The sequence below is a fragment of the Cyprinodon tularosa genome, unplaced genomic scaffold, assembly GCF_016077235.1.
Source record: "Cyprinodon tularosa strain WSP-4 unplaced genomic scaffold, ASM1607723v1 ctg98, whole genome shotgun sequence".
NCBI lineage: Eukaryota > Metazoa > Chordata > Actinopteri > Cyprinodontiformes > Cyprinodontidae > Cyprinodon > Cyprinodon tularosa.
The window spans coordinates 1,132,481-1,145,346 of NW_024039762.1; the positions used below are offsets into that span (position 1 = coordinate 1,132,481).

Consider the following 12,866-nt stretch of genomic DNA (forward strand, 5'->3'; position numbering starts at 1 on the left):
TCCCGAATCCCTCTTCACCCGACAGCTCGGCACGTCCCCTAGCCTGCAGGAGGCTTTTTGTTGACAAACAGCAAAATCTGAATCCCAGATGTGCTTTTGAGAAAGAGGAGAGCAATTCTTGTGTTGTATGTAGCGTGCGCCAGTATCAGGTTATAGGATCCAGCGTTGGCCTCGGGAGTCCTGCTGAAGGCATTACTGCACTAATGGCGCAGTGGCTCCGTGTGATGGTGTACTCTGCGGCTTTGAGAACATCCCTTCCAGGGGCTGGTTATTGTCACTTAATACAGAGCCTGCAAACACAACTCTACACACCAGTTCACCTACTTAACCTGCTGGTGTTTACAAACAAACGCTACTTGGAAACTGTAGCGTTCCTCCAGCGTCAGTGTCTGTTAAGCATGTCAGACGATGAGTGTCTGTTCTGCTGAGTGTTACTGTAACCAGAAACCCCCCCACTTATTCTCCAGATTGAGCCAGATTGTTTGGGGATTACGAGGGGTGGCTGCAGCGCTGAGCCGGGGCTTTATGTGTGCGGAGTTGGTAACTGATTTAGCATGTGCTGAAACTGTACACCGTCTCTTTGACCCTGGGTGTCTCCCCCACCCCATCCCCCCAATCTCCCCCCTGCTGTGGCCCTCACACCCCTAGTCTGCTAATCGATCCGTTTGGCACAACCTGTGAGTCGTATGTTTGTGTGTGCGCATGTGCGACTGTGTGTCTGGTTAGCAGATGGTCGACTTTGTCATTTTGCCTGCCGCGCTGCGTTCGTGTTGCGGAGAGCTCTTTGTGGCTTCGGGGCTCCGGCCTGAAAGACATTAGCGCTGTCGATCAGGAATTAATTCCTGGCTTCCTCCAGTTGACGCAGACAGCGGCCCTCCGCCATCCTCCTCTATACAACCCTGTGCCAAATGCCGACAGGGGCCAGGGAGGTAATGTGATATGAGCGTGTTTGAAATGATAAGGGATTGCCGTTAATGAACCAAGGGCGCATCTTAGAAACTTCACTCTTGACCTTTCGCCCCTGAGGTCACGGCATTGGGAGATTTCTCCACCCTCTAAAAGGCTTTGTTTATTAGAGAACAAACAGTGTCCAGAAGACCAAGAAACGTGGCAGACAGGTGAGACATGGAGCTGAGGGCAAGTTTAGAAAAGGAGAGATTGTGTAAGAACAAATAAATTTATTTGGTATCCAAGCTTTTATCTCACAGAACGCCATTCAGTCTGTCTCTCTAAAGTGGACAGTGTGTGGCACAGTTGAAAACTGACAAAGGTAATCGCCAACCAATTATTACGACAGGCAGGGAGGGCTGCTGGGAGCCATCTTCCCTGAGAAGGCTCCCAACTGGACATTTATTAGCTGTCTACTCCACAAATTTGGCCTCAACATTATGATTGCAAGAGTATATCACTGTTTCTGGTTTATATGCAGAATTAAAATAGACACACAAAATCCTAATTGTGTAACATGGTAGACGGTGTACAATCTTGTGGAGATGCTTTTCTTCAGGAGGAAAGAGAAGCTATTCACTATAAAGATTCATGGGGCTTGAAATATAGGAATCTGGAAAAAGGAAACATTAGAGGCAGCAAAAGAGATGAGAGTAGGAAGTATGTACACCTTCCAGCAGAAACCTTCAAATTCCAGAGATACAGTTTAGATCGAAGCATATTCCAGTTAAGAACACAATTTGTAAATGATATATTGAAAAACCCAAAATCATTTTCCTGCTACTTCATTTATTTCCTATTACCTTATACTATTTCAAAAAATCCATTAAAGCCGGGCATACACTGTGCTATTGTTTCAATGGTTGCACGCAGCTACAGCTGACAGTTCACAGCTCACGATGCATGTTCAGCACGACGCTCTGATGCGATCTACCTGCTCACACTCTACGTCTAAAAACCATGTCAGACTCAGCTCTGCAGTGGGATGGCATTTCTTAGACTCGTCTATCCCGAAACCAAACAAGTAGAACAGGAATATAAAGCCCAATAGAGTGAAGCGTGCTGCCTTGGCAATTTGTGCAATTTTGCGCTGAATGCCTGAAAAGAAAAGGCGACGATGTATTTGGACAAAGACATGGCTGAGCAAACGTGGCTACTACGGATTGTCAATTTTACAGAAAGAACTCCATTTTGTGTTTTCATCTGAGAGGAAGAAGAGGAAGAAGTATCTTGTTTGCATACACCCACTGAGCGATTTGCTTATTATGGTCAATCACACATGTTTGATCTTCTCCCGACCTCATGATTCCTGAGTAGCTGATCGCCCTTCGTTACCCCCTGTACACTACACGAAGAATGAAGCACGATCAGGCTAAAAGTCGACCCGATAGACAGATTCTCACACAACTGGAAACTCAGCCTGAATAGGGCAAAAAATCGTACAGTGTAAGCCAGGCTTTAGATACATTGCAGTTTGAGTTTGTAACACGATTATATAAAAGAAAACGTTTAAGATGTATAATGACTTTAGCAAGACACTCTGATTGCTGCATATCTGGGAAAAAAAAGATCAGTTCTCAATTTAAATCAAGCATCTCAGCATAGAAAGCGGTGGTATTCATCAAAGCAACAGAGAATAATTCAGTATAAGTTGCTTTTGCTTCAGAAGATTGTAACCATGACCACAGCTAAGACAAACAAAGTCATCTGTGAGTAAATAACTCTAAAGTTCTGCCAGATGTTACTTGTTTTGGGGCAGCTGTTCTGTTGCAGGCTCACTTGCCGTTTCAAAACATCAAAAATTACAATCTATAAATAGTTCCCTCACAATTATAACGACAGTCCACACACAAGATCAGCTGCACAACAGGCAGAATGGTTGAAGCAGTTAAAAAAAGTAATTATTAATGCAATTTTTCCTTCCCATGTTGCTTCCATGAGGAACCGATATTTGGACAAAGAACAGAGGCCTTCTTATCTCATGCCACAGAGCAATCCCTGCTACAGCACAAAGCAGAAGATATGCATAGAATAGAATTTTTCTGCTAGAGCAAGCTTCTATAATTAAACAAATTTCAAAATTCACATGGCAATGATTTACTCATGTTAAAATAGCCCTCGGTTTGATGAGGCACACTTTAGAGCAAATGTCAGTGAGCCAGCCCTCGTTCAAACCCGGTCTGAGGAAAACCAGACACTGGGATTTCCCCTGTATTTAAAAAAAACTACTGTAAACAACCTGTTAATAACAGAATATAAGGTTTGCCTGTAATTATTACTCGGTGGTTGGTACCGGAGGGAATTCAGACCTTTTGACTTTGTGTTTGGGTGCGAAACAATGCAACATAAAAGAATGTTTACATTAAGTCACATATGGCTTTATTCAGACATGTCAGGACCTTGGTAGAAAGATCAACATGTGAAGAGGTGCTGCTGCAGGAAAACTGTAACAAGATGAAGACTTTTAATGCCTGCTTATGGATTCTGAACATAAATTTTCCACCGAATCTCTAACATACTGTCATGGAGACCACAGGGGCCCTGAGGCGTATTTTTTTGTCTCATGTATCCTTTTAACCTCTGTAATCAGTTTCACTGTTTCTCAGTTTGAAGTCGGAGATGACCCTTTGAACCACATGCAGGCACAGAGAGTGTTTTCCAGTGTTCTTCCTCCATCCGTTCGTGCATCTGGCTTTGACTAATGCTGAGAAAAAAACATTGAAATGGCGGAAACTGGTGTGATCATTGTTGAGCTGGTCTAATGTTTTTTTCTCTCTTTTTTACCCAATCAGTTGTGTTTTATCTCACTGCAGCTAAATAGTTTTCATTGGATGATTCAATATCCAAAGAATTTTCCTAACGCACCTAAATTTACACAGTTAATTGTCTCAATTGCAGCCTGTGGAAAAGGGTTCCTACCCTTTGAACTTTCCACATTTTCTCACTTTAAAAATGTAAAGTTTGTTGTATTTTATTGGAATCTTCACACCATATTATAAATAAACAGGAGAAAATGTACTTTAAATGTCTTGTGATAAGATTCTGAGAAGTGTGGCACACATTTGTATTCATTCTGCTGAGTCAATACGTTGTGAAACCACTTTAATTAAATCTGATCACTGCTGCAAGTCTTTGTGTTTAGAGACAGAGTTTTTTTTATCTTCTCCTGCCAAAAGTAAAAACTGTCACACTTTAAAAAAAAAGTAGTGTTTTTACTTTCTTACTTGATTCTCTTAATTAAGGTGTGGACTTTGAATAAGGCCGTTCAGAACATGCCTATGCTTCAATTTCAAGCATCAGATTTAGGGTCATTTTTATTTTAATATTTTCGTCTTTTTTTTTATTTATTTAATTTGGTTTGTAGAACTTTAACATACTAATGCGTAAACATAGTAAATATGGAATATATATTTCTAAGTAATATTTATCAACAAACTGCCGGTGGCACACACAATTCACTCATTCCCAAAGCACAGACTGGTTTTGCACGTCTTAAGCTTTACGATCTTTGCAGATCAGCATGCACACTTATCAGATGTGCACTTTTTATTTTGCCGAATGCAGTTGAGTACCCCTTATGTGGGATCTTTGAAGACCAGGCCCATATTGCTTAGGCTAAATGGTTACATTCTTGTTTCATCTGAGCAGAGAATTTTCTTACACTTTTTGGATATGTCTGTTGTGAAACTGGCAGACTGGACATTCTATGGCTTTGGTTTCAATCGTGGCCTTCTTCTTGCCAGGTATCCATAAAGGCCAACTATGTGGGATGCATGACTAATAGTCTTCTCTGGCCAGAGCTGTGCAACTCCTCCAGAGGTACCGGGAAACACTCGGTGCTTTAATTTGTTTGTGGAAAAGTCATTTTAAAGTGGAGCTCAAGCTAATTATCACTTTTTCCACACAAGTGAGGATGGAAAGCACTTTATAACAAAGGGAATTAATGCAAGCTCCCTACAGACTTATATTCACTTTAACAATTACACTCTACTATGTGTTGGTCTATAACATAAAAGTTTTGTGATAGTCTCTAAAGTTTAAGTCATACTGTAGCAAAACGTAAAATTAATACTCATAATAAAAAAGCACTATATGTATTGATTGAGAATTCATCCTTCATCCCTGCTGAGCAACAAAGACCCATCCTAGCCTCGACAGTTGACATCTTTGCCTTCTATTTCTGCATTTTCCGTTTGCAGAAATCCCTGCAACATTTCCCAAATCTTGCCTAAGTCCATATGTTTATAAATGCTCTTTTTAGACACTGAATGTAAGCAAAGACAAGGACACTCAGACTCAAATATGTGTGATACAAATGTCCCCGGATTCATTTTTCCATGGACTGAAACACACACCAGTTTGTTGCAACACAGCTTTTGGGCTAACGCTGATCCTAGCTGCCAGCATGACATGTCCTATGATGTCAATATGACAGCGTGTCACTGGGTTCTGTCAACATTTCCCTTGGCAAAAATCATTTTTAACGACCCGCCGATGGGTATTCACCACAACGTGGCACACGTGGTGGGAAAATCTGCTCTCACTGAGCTGTGATGTGGAGTAGGAGATATCTGCATCGCCACTGGGCCAGAAAGAATAATTTAGAAAATGATAGAAACATCCATCATGACTGCTAAGCTCCGCAACGTTTTGGTCCAGCTTTTTGACAGCTCACATTTCATGGGTTGTCAGTGATCTCATAAAAACGGCTGCTTTCTCAGAAGATTCCAGTGTCTGTGGCACTTCAGCTAATTTGTTCGAGCTCAACATGATGTACTAACCAAATGAAACTGAAACCAAATCCAACTCAAACACACAGCGAATGCCTTTTGTACAGCTCAACGTCGGCCAGCGTTGTTCGTTTGGATTTCTCATTAATCTGTTTCACACTTTGTCCTGATCAGTTGCTGAGTTTCCTGGTGAAGCTCTGTAAGTGTTTCACGTAAAGTGATAGGGGTGGGGAGGGAATCTCAAGGGATTCCCAACAAAGTCTTCAGTGTTTAGCAGGTAAATAATCAATGCTGACTTGTTCCTGTGAAGCAGGAAGATAAACAAGATCAAGCTTTCCTGTCTGCCTTTCAGAGGAGCGGGATATTTGAGGGCCTCTACTTAAGGTCAGGCTGGAAATAAAGGTGTCTTTAAGTTTTGTTTATTTTCCTTTATTCAACTCTTTTACGGCATCTGTAGTATATTTGTGCAGCTGAGTAACATGATCTGAATGCCAATATATGTCACCCCGATAATAAGGTGTCAGACTGTCGCCCGGTGAGGGAAACGATTATTTTTCTCTCCTCACATAGAAAACAACAAACAAACAAGTAAAAAGGAACCTGACCAGAGAACAAGAGGACAGATTTACAGCCAGTCGGGGTTGCAGGTCATCCGGCTGGATGCTTTCTTGGAGTGGTCTTTTCTCTGTTTGCTCCTTTCTTTCTTTTAGGTGTCTCTTCGGCTCCCACCCCTCCCCCAGCATTCCTCTCTTTTGTTTATGCCATATAAATACAATCAGAGCGGCCTGCGGACCACACTGGTATACATTCTCTCTTTCTGTTGGTTTGTCCTTCACACGTACACATGTACGCAAACACACAAATACGTGGCTGGCACGCACACGGATACAAAAGGGGCTGTTGACAAAGTGTGGTGGGCTGGTTAGGGACCACCACTCAACATACACACACACTTTGACACAGTAGTCTTATGTGGAGCTGCAATGACCGTCGGATGGGCTTTTATAAGTCAGTGGAAAACTTAGGTATGTGGATCTGTGCTTAAGGCTGGTGAGAATATCAGGTTAATTTTTTAAGATGAAGTCCACGCTGCGACACACAGATGCTTCATCCACAACTCTGCTGCGAAACATGATCAAAGTGTGACATTGTAAAGGTAACTAGTGTTGCTCCGATGCCATTTTTTGGCCCCAATACCTGGCTGTGCAGTATTGGCCGATACCGACACCATACCGTCACCATCTGTAGAATTTGATGTGTGTGTGTATTTATGAAGAACTGCATGCTACTTGGATGTAAAATATTTGCCATCATGGCTTCATGTCAAGCTGCTGCCTACCTTTGTGAAGCAGGAAAAAGACTAAAACAAAGTGAATCCAGTAGAACTTTTTATTGCCTACCTGGAATGGGTGACAATAGTTGAATAAACTTTTGGCTCTCAAAATGGTATCGGTGCCCTATTTGTCAGAACTCGCCGATACCGGTATCAGTATCGGTGCAACACTAAAGGTTCAATTCAATTCAATTTAGGTTATTTATATAGCGCCAATTCACAACACATGTCATCTCAAGGCACTTTACAGTTCACAAGGTAACACAGGAAAATGGAGGAAAAATGACAGTCTTGAAAGAATTTATACAACCTTTTTCTTCTTTTATATATATAAAACGTGGAGTGGCAGCCTAGATGTGAGAGCATAGAGCTTGGAATCCTGAAGTTCTGAGTTCCCACAGACTGCCACTCTGGGTCTCTGAGCAAGACCCTTAACCCCCAATTGCTCTCTAGGCGTCCATGATGGCAGCTCACTGCTCCACAAGGGGATGAGTTAAATACAGAGGTAAATTTCGCCAATGTGAAATCAATAAAGTTCAAATATATTAATATAAAAGTGTTTAATATATAGAAGTTAAAACATTTCCACCTTTTCTACATTACAACCAGCAGTTTTACTTAGGAGGGGTTTTATGCGAAAGACCAAATCAAACGTTAATGTATGAATAAAATTATGTATGGGATTTTAAAACAGTGCAATTCATTATTGTTGCCTTTATTTTGAAAGGGCAGAGAGAAAGGGGAAAGCCGTGTGGCAAAGGTCCATGGGTCGGGATTCAAACCTGATGAAGTAGATGACCCGGCATGATTGTTGCACCCCCGCTGTGCAGCTCTATTTAGTTCATAAATCTGAACTTTATGAAAGATCCGTAACAATGAAGCTTTTTTTAAAGAAAACTATTAAACTTTCTGTTTTCAGTTTGGTCCAAATCATATAGAAGACCAAGCAAACATGTGAATGAAAAGGTTTTGGTTAGAGGAAACCAAAATGGAAAATTTTAAATGCTTGATGAGATAGAAAACAAGTGACTGTGTACCGCTGTGAGACAAGGTGATAGCACTATCATTACAGTTGGTTCGGTTTCCATCATCAGGGACACAAACTGGTTAGAAATGAGGGGAGGATAGATTTTAAGAGGTGGAGGGTATGTTTTGAACTTTAGCTGTCAGAGGCGGCTAAAGACTAGAAAATGGAGCAGATCCCCTTCCAGCAGGACAACAACCCCTAACATTCAGCCAGAATCTTCCTTTGTTATATCGCTTATATATAATGTGACAAAATGGGAAAAGGTTCAGTGGGTGTGAAGACTTTTGCAAGGCTCTACTAGTGGGAATGAGAAAAAAGAGAAGACAGCCAGCAGCAGGCTGGGAGACAGAGAGAAGAAAAAGAAAAAGAAGGGGATGGAAGCCAAGAAGAGTCTGTGTGGCCGAGCCAGGCCTCTGCACCAGTCTGTTGGTAAGGAAACACACAGGAATGTGTAGCTTTAGTTTAAGGCAGTTTGATGAAGATCCAGGGCTCAGATTTGTGGGGGTGCAAAGGCTGATGAAAGCAGTGCTACAACATGTTGCATCTCCCCAATATTCGGACGTCTTCCAAACTGCCCTGACGGTTAAACTGGATGATCTTTCTGAGACATTTTAGAACAATCAGTCAGTTGTGATGAGCATTGAATGTGGTGTTGAGATGATGGACCATCTAAACCAGTGTTCAGGAACAAGTTCATTTGAGCAGATTTAAGGACTGACCTGTGTGGCTGCGGATGTGAACCCTGAGCGTGCCGTTGCTGGCGAACTTTTGTCCACAGTAAGGGCAAATCTTCTCCTTCTCCCCTGTGTGAGTCTAGAGGAGAAACGATAAACAGACAGTTGGCAGATAATAGGAAAAAACATTCAGAAACCTTACTCTGATTCTTCCAGTACTATGAAAACATTATATACTGTGACTGATGGATTTTATTATTAGAAAATGTTTGAGCTTTTTTAGAAACTCATCACCCATTCATCCAACTGAATCTACTGCTTCATTTCTGTGGACAAAGCTATCCAGACATATCCACTTATTGTTCCTAAAGATTTTCCTAGTTAGAGCAGATGCATTTTCTGACATCAGCTCTGCAGGATCAGAGACAGCACACAGATGATGGAGATTTGCCAGGATCAAGAGCTCCTCTCTGCAAGGATGCAGGGGTGTGTTTTTAACCAACTCCTCCTTCTTTCTCTCCTCCTTTTATTCTCAAAAACCAGGACTGAGCTCTATGACCAAACCAGGCTGAACACGCAGCTCTCAGCTCTGGATTCCTGCTCCCAGACTGCAGTAAATTATGTGAAATAACCGTGAGACGGAAAGGCCCAAACTCAGAGCGACAGTTTCAACAGCAGTACAGCGGTACAGGAACACCTCCTCTCCGGGGCCCCATCCTTCTTTCCATCGCCCCACCGCGTGCGTCCCTCTTGACACCTCGGGTGTTTTGTTACAAAACCCGCATCCACACACACACACATGCTCAGAGAGGAGCTGACACACACGCATGGACACGCAGATTCACACATAACAATGGACAAACAAATCCACTGATATGAACATATGCGTCCCAGATGCATCAATGCTGCAGAGTGCAGTTTGTGCAAAAGACAAACCCTCACCGGTATTTTACCTTCACACACAGAGAGCCCGAGGGAATGCTTGCAAATGGGAACATCGCAAGTGTGGAATTTATTGACGGTTGTTTGTAATTACAGCGTGGGGTTTTTTTGTTCATTTTTTTTTTTCAAATGCATAAACCAAAAATCAACCCAGCAATTTTCCTTCATTTGTGCATTCTTCCAGACGTGAGATTATCTGGTAGAACATGCACAGTGTAGCTGGCATGCATGTTCATGTTGACACGCACGCACCCTCTCATAAAACATGAACCAAGGCTCACTAAGGATACATCTAGTGCAACACAAGAAGCCTGCAAAATAATCCAGATAACTTGGAGCATGGCTGTAATGCATCAGCATCCAGAATGACTGCTGACTTTATTCTAATGTGGCACAAAAGGACCGTAAATAAGCCTTCATAATGCAAGTCATTTAAAGTGGTTCTTAACCATGGGATCTTGTTTTCTTCTTCTTTCTCCTGCAGGAGCACCCACTCAGTAAACTGACACTTGATTAAGCCTCCAGAGGCTATCAAGCTCTCATCTAATACTTGTGCATGTTGACAAAGGGCTTTGCCAACAACTGTGGAGAAGTTAGAGACTACTTAATGGTTTTATTTGTTCAGTTGTGGAGAACCCTTTGAAAAAACAAGAAAAGACGTCAAAAAAAAAAAAATGGTGTAAGATAAACTGTGTGAAAGAGCTGAAAATAAAAATGCAATATCAGACACTTTGACATACAGTGCCTTACAAATGTATTGAATCCCTAAAGGTTTTTCACATTTTTGCATCTAAGCCAGCACAAATTGTAAAATAGACTTTGGTCCAAACTTTATCTGGACTATTCTAAGAGAGGAAAACGCCTTAATCAAAAACAACATATTTTAGGTCTTTATTTGTTTTTTCTAGAGGTTTAGTCTTACAGCCACTAACAGACTTTTTAAAAGATTGTCCTTCATTTCTTGCCATCTTTTTTTTCCTTTAAACTCTGACTACTTTTCCTTTACTTGCTAAAAAATCAGCATCCCCACAGCATGATGCTGCCAACACCATGTTTCATTGGAACATTATAAGATGACAATTGTTCTGAGATGTTCAAGCTTTCATTATTGTTAAATAACCAAATCCTGATTTTAGCTCCTCCAGTTTTCATCTGAAACATGGCTGTGTCATTCTTCAATATTTACAATGCTTGTTTGTTCAATAGTGTTCTTGATTGAAAGCCTCTGAGGCAACAGCAGGTCTGCTGTATTCAGACTGAGATTAAAGCACCAGTTAATCTGCCTCTCTGATTGGTTGCCCTGGATTTTCTACACAGGTATATATTGATAAAGGGGGCTAAACGCAATTGTGCAACGTACCATTCTGATTTTTAAAACATTTAGAAAATGTTATGCTCCTTTTCTTTGGTTTTATCATAAAGCAGTGCTTTATGTAGGTCTATTACTTGAACTCACATTCAAATTCACTGATCTTAATGGTTGTAAAGTGACTATAAATTAAAAGTTAAAAGACTTATGAATACAGTTAAAAAAGAAACTGCATTTATTTGATTTCTACAATTTTTAGGTGTTTATTTCTCCACAGAGAAGATTTGCCACGATTGATGAATTAAAAATGAAGCCATTTCTTAGTTTTATGTACAAAAAAAAAAGTCTGGCATTATGTTTTTGGCCAAGTTTGATGTCCTGCACATTGCATGTTATTGTAAATACTGTTACTGTTCCCATACAGTTGGAAATGCGAGGGATTCTAAAGCTCTTAAGAGAAAGGGTAAACTTTTTATGTCAAAGCTCATATTACAATCAAATATCCAGGTTACAATGATATCTATGCTTCATTATTCAATGAATATATTTACTATATGTTTGGCTTAAAGAGAAACACTTGTGCTCCACATCTGTGATGATATTTTGGGGAGCAGAGTTTGTATAAGCAGTTGCAGAGCTTTAAAGACTTCATTGAAGTGTTGTGGTCAAAAGAGGCAGATGTAAACACAGCCAGCAAGTTGTCGTCTCCTTGGCAGCCCGACTTTGATCAAGGCCAGGCCTCAGTCAGCCTCCAGACATGGTCAGCGGCGAGGCACATCAGAGTGGCTGTCTTCGGTCCTACTGTTGTGAGAGTTTTTCTTTGCTGTGAGCCAAGAACCTGCTTGGTTTCAATCTTGATCCATAAGCACGCTGGACACCGTCAGATTTAGGGCTCATAATCTGCAGGGAGATCTTTTTGGAGCTTTGAAACCCTGCGGAGCTAATGGACTAACTGCCATTTTAAATCTAGAAAAGAATTCATTTTAAAAGCAGCAGAAATGAAGATGGATGACTGTACTGACTTCAATAATCTGCAATATTACTGAAGTTGACTGTATTGCTTTATGATGACAAGAATTCAGTTGGGATTTTAAACAGTTGAAGCAGTTTGGAGGAGGAAATGGACAACTTGAACCAGGTTTGGGTTATTAAATACAATCCCTCGCGTTGAGTAACATTGAATACTGATAAATGCAAACCAGGAAAACGGAGAGAGTATGGTACAACTGAACACCTTCTCTGAGATGACTCTGAGATGTAGATCCATAAGCAAATGGAAGAAGGTTCTCTCGTTTCACTTTTTTAAATGGGACTTTCTGACTTACTGCACATGTGAAATGCTAAAGGGCTGGTTATCCTCCCGCAGCAATGTGTCGCAGTGAGCTTGTTGCAGATATTTTTGATTTATGCCCAATATTGAAGCGTGGTCTGCACGTTATTCCACGCCACAACGCAAGAGGGACAATCACCGACTACCTGTGGGTCTAGATACGGCCGAGGCGGTGAGGAAGTGGGGGCAATTTTGTCCGACAACGGAGGAAGATGGGGGCGAAAAGAGTGGGGATCCAGGTGGAAAAAGGGTCCCAGCATTCTCGCGCACCTCGCATTTCTAGCTTGTCCATCTTCAAGAGTCATTTTCCACAATGGTGGTCATACAAACAAAACAAGCCGGTAAGGTACCAAACAGGAAATACGCATAGTGTAGAGCGATGTACAGGTGCTGGTCATAAAATTAGAATATCATGAAAAAGTAGATTGATTTCAGTAATTCCATTTAAAAAGTGAAACTTGTATATTATATTCATACATTACATACAAACTCATATATTTCAGATGTTTATTTTGTTTAATTTTGATGATTACAAATGACAACAAATGAAAATCTCAAATTCATCATATCAGA

At 41.1% G+C, this 12,866-nt stretch overlaps 1 protein-coding gene across 1 annotated transcript in view; it reads right to left on the reverse strand.

Annotated features, from left to right (window-relative positions):
* prdm5 (PR domain containing 5) overlaps positions 1-12,866 on the reverse strand; it is an 80,281-nt gene that overhangs the window by 23,439 nt on the left and 43,976 nt on the right. The window contains exon 13 of the mRNA XM_038275774.1: positions 8,758-8,851. Within this exon, the coding sequence (XP_038131702.1) occupies positions 8,758-8,851 (94 nt within the window). The remainder of the gene's footprint in view (positions 1-8,757; positions 8,852-12,866) is intronic.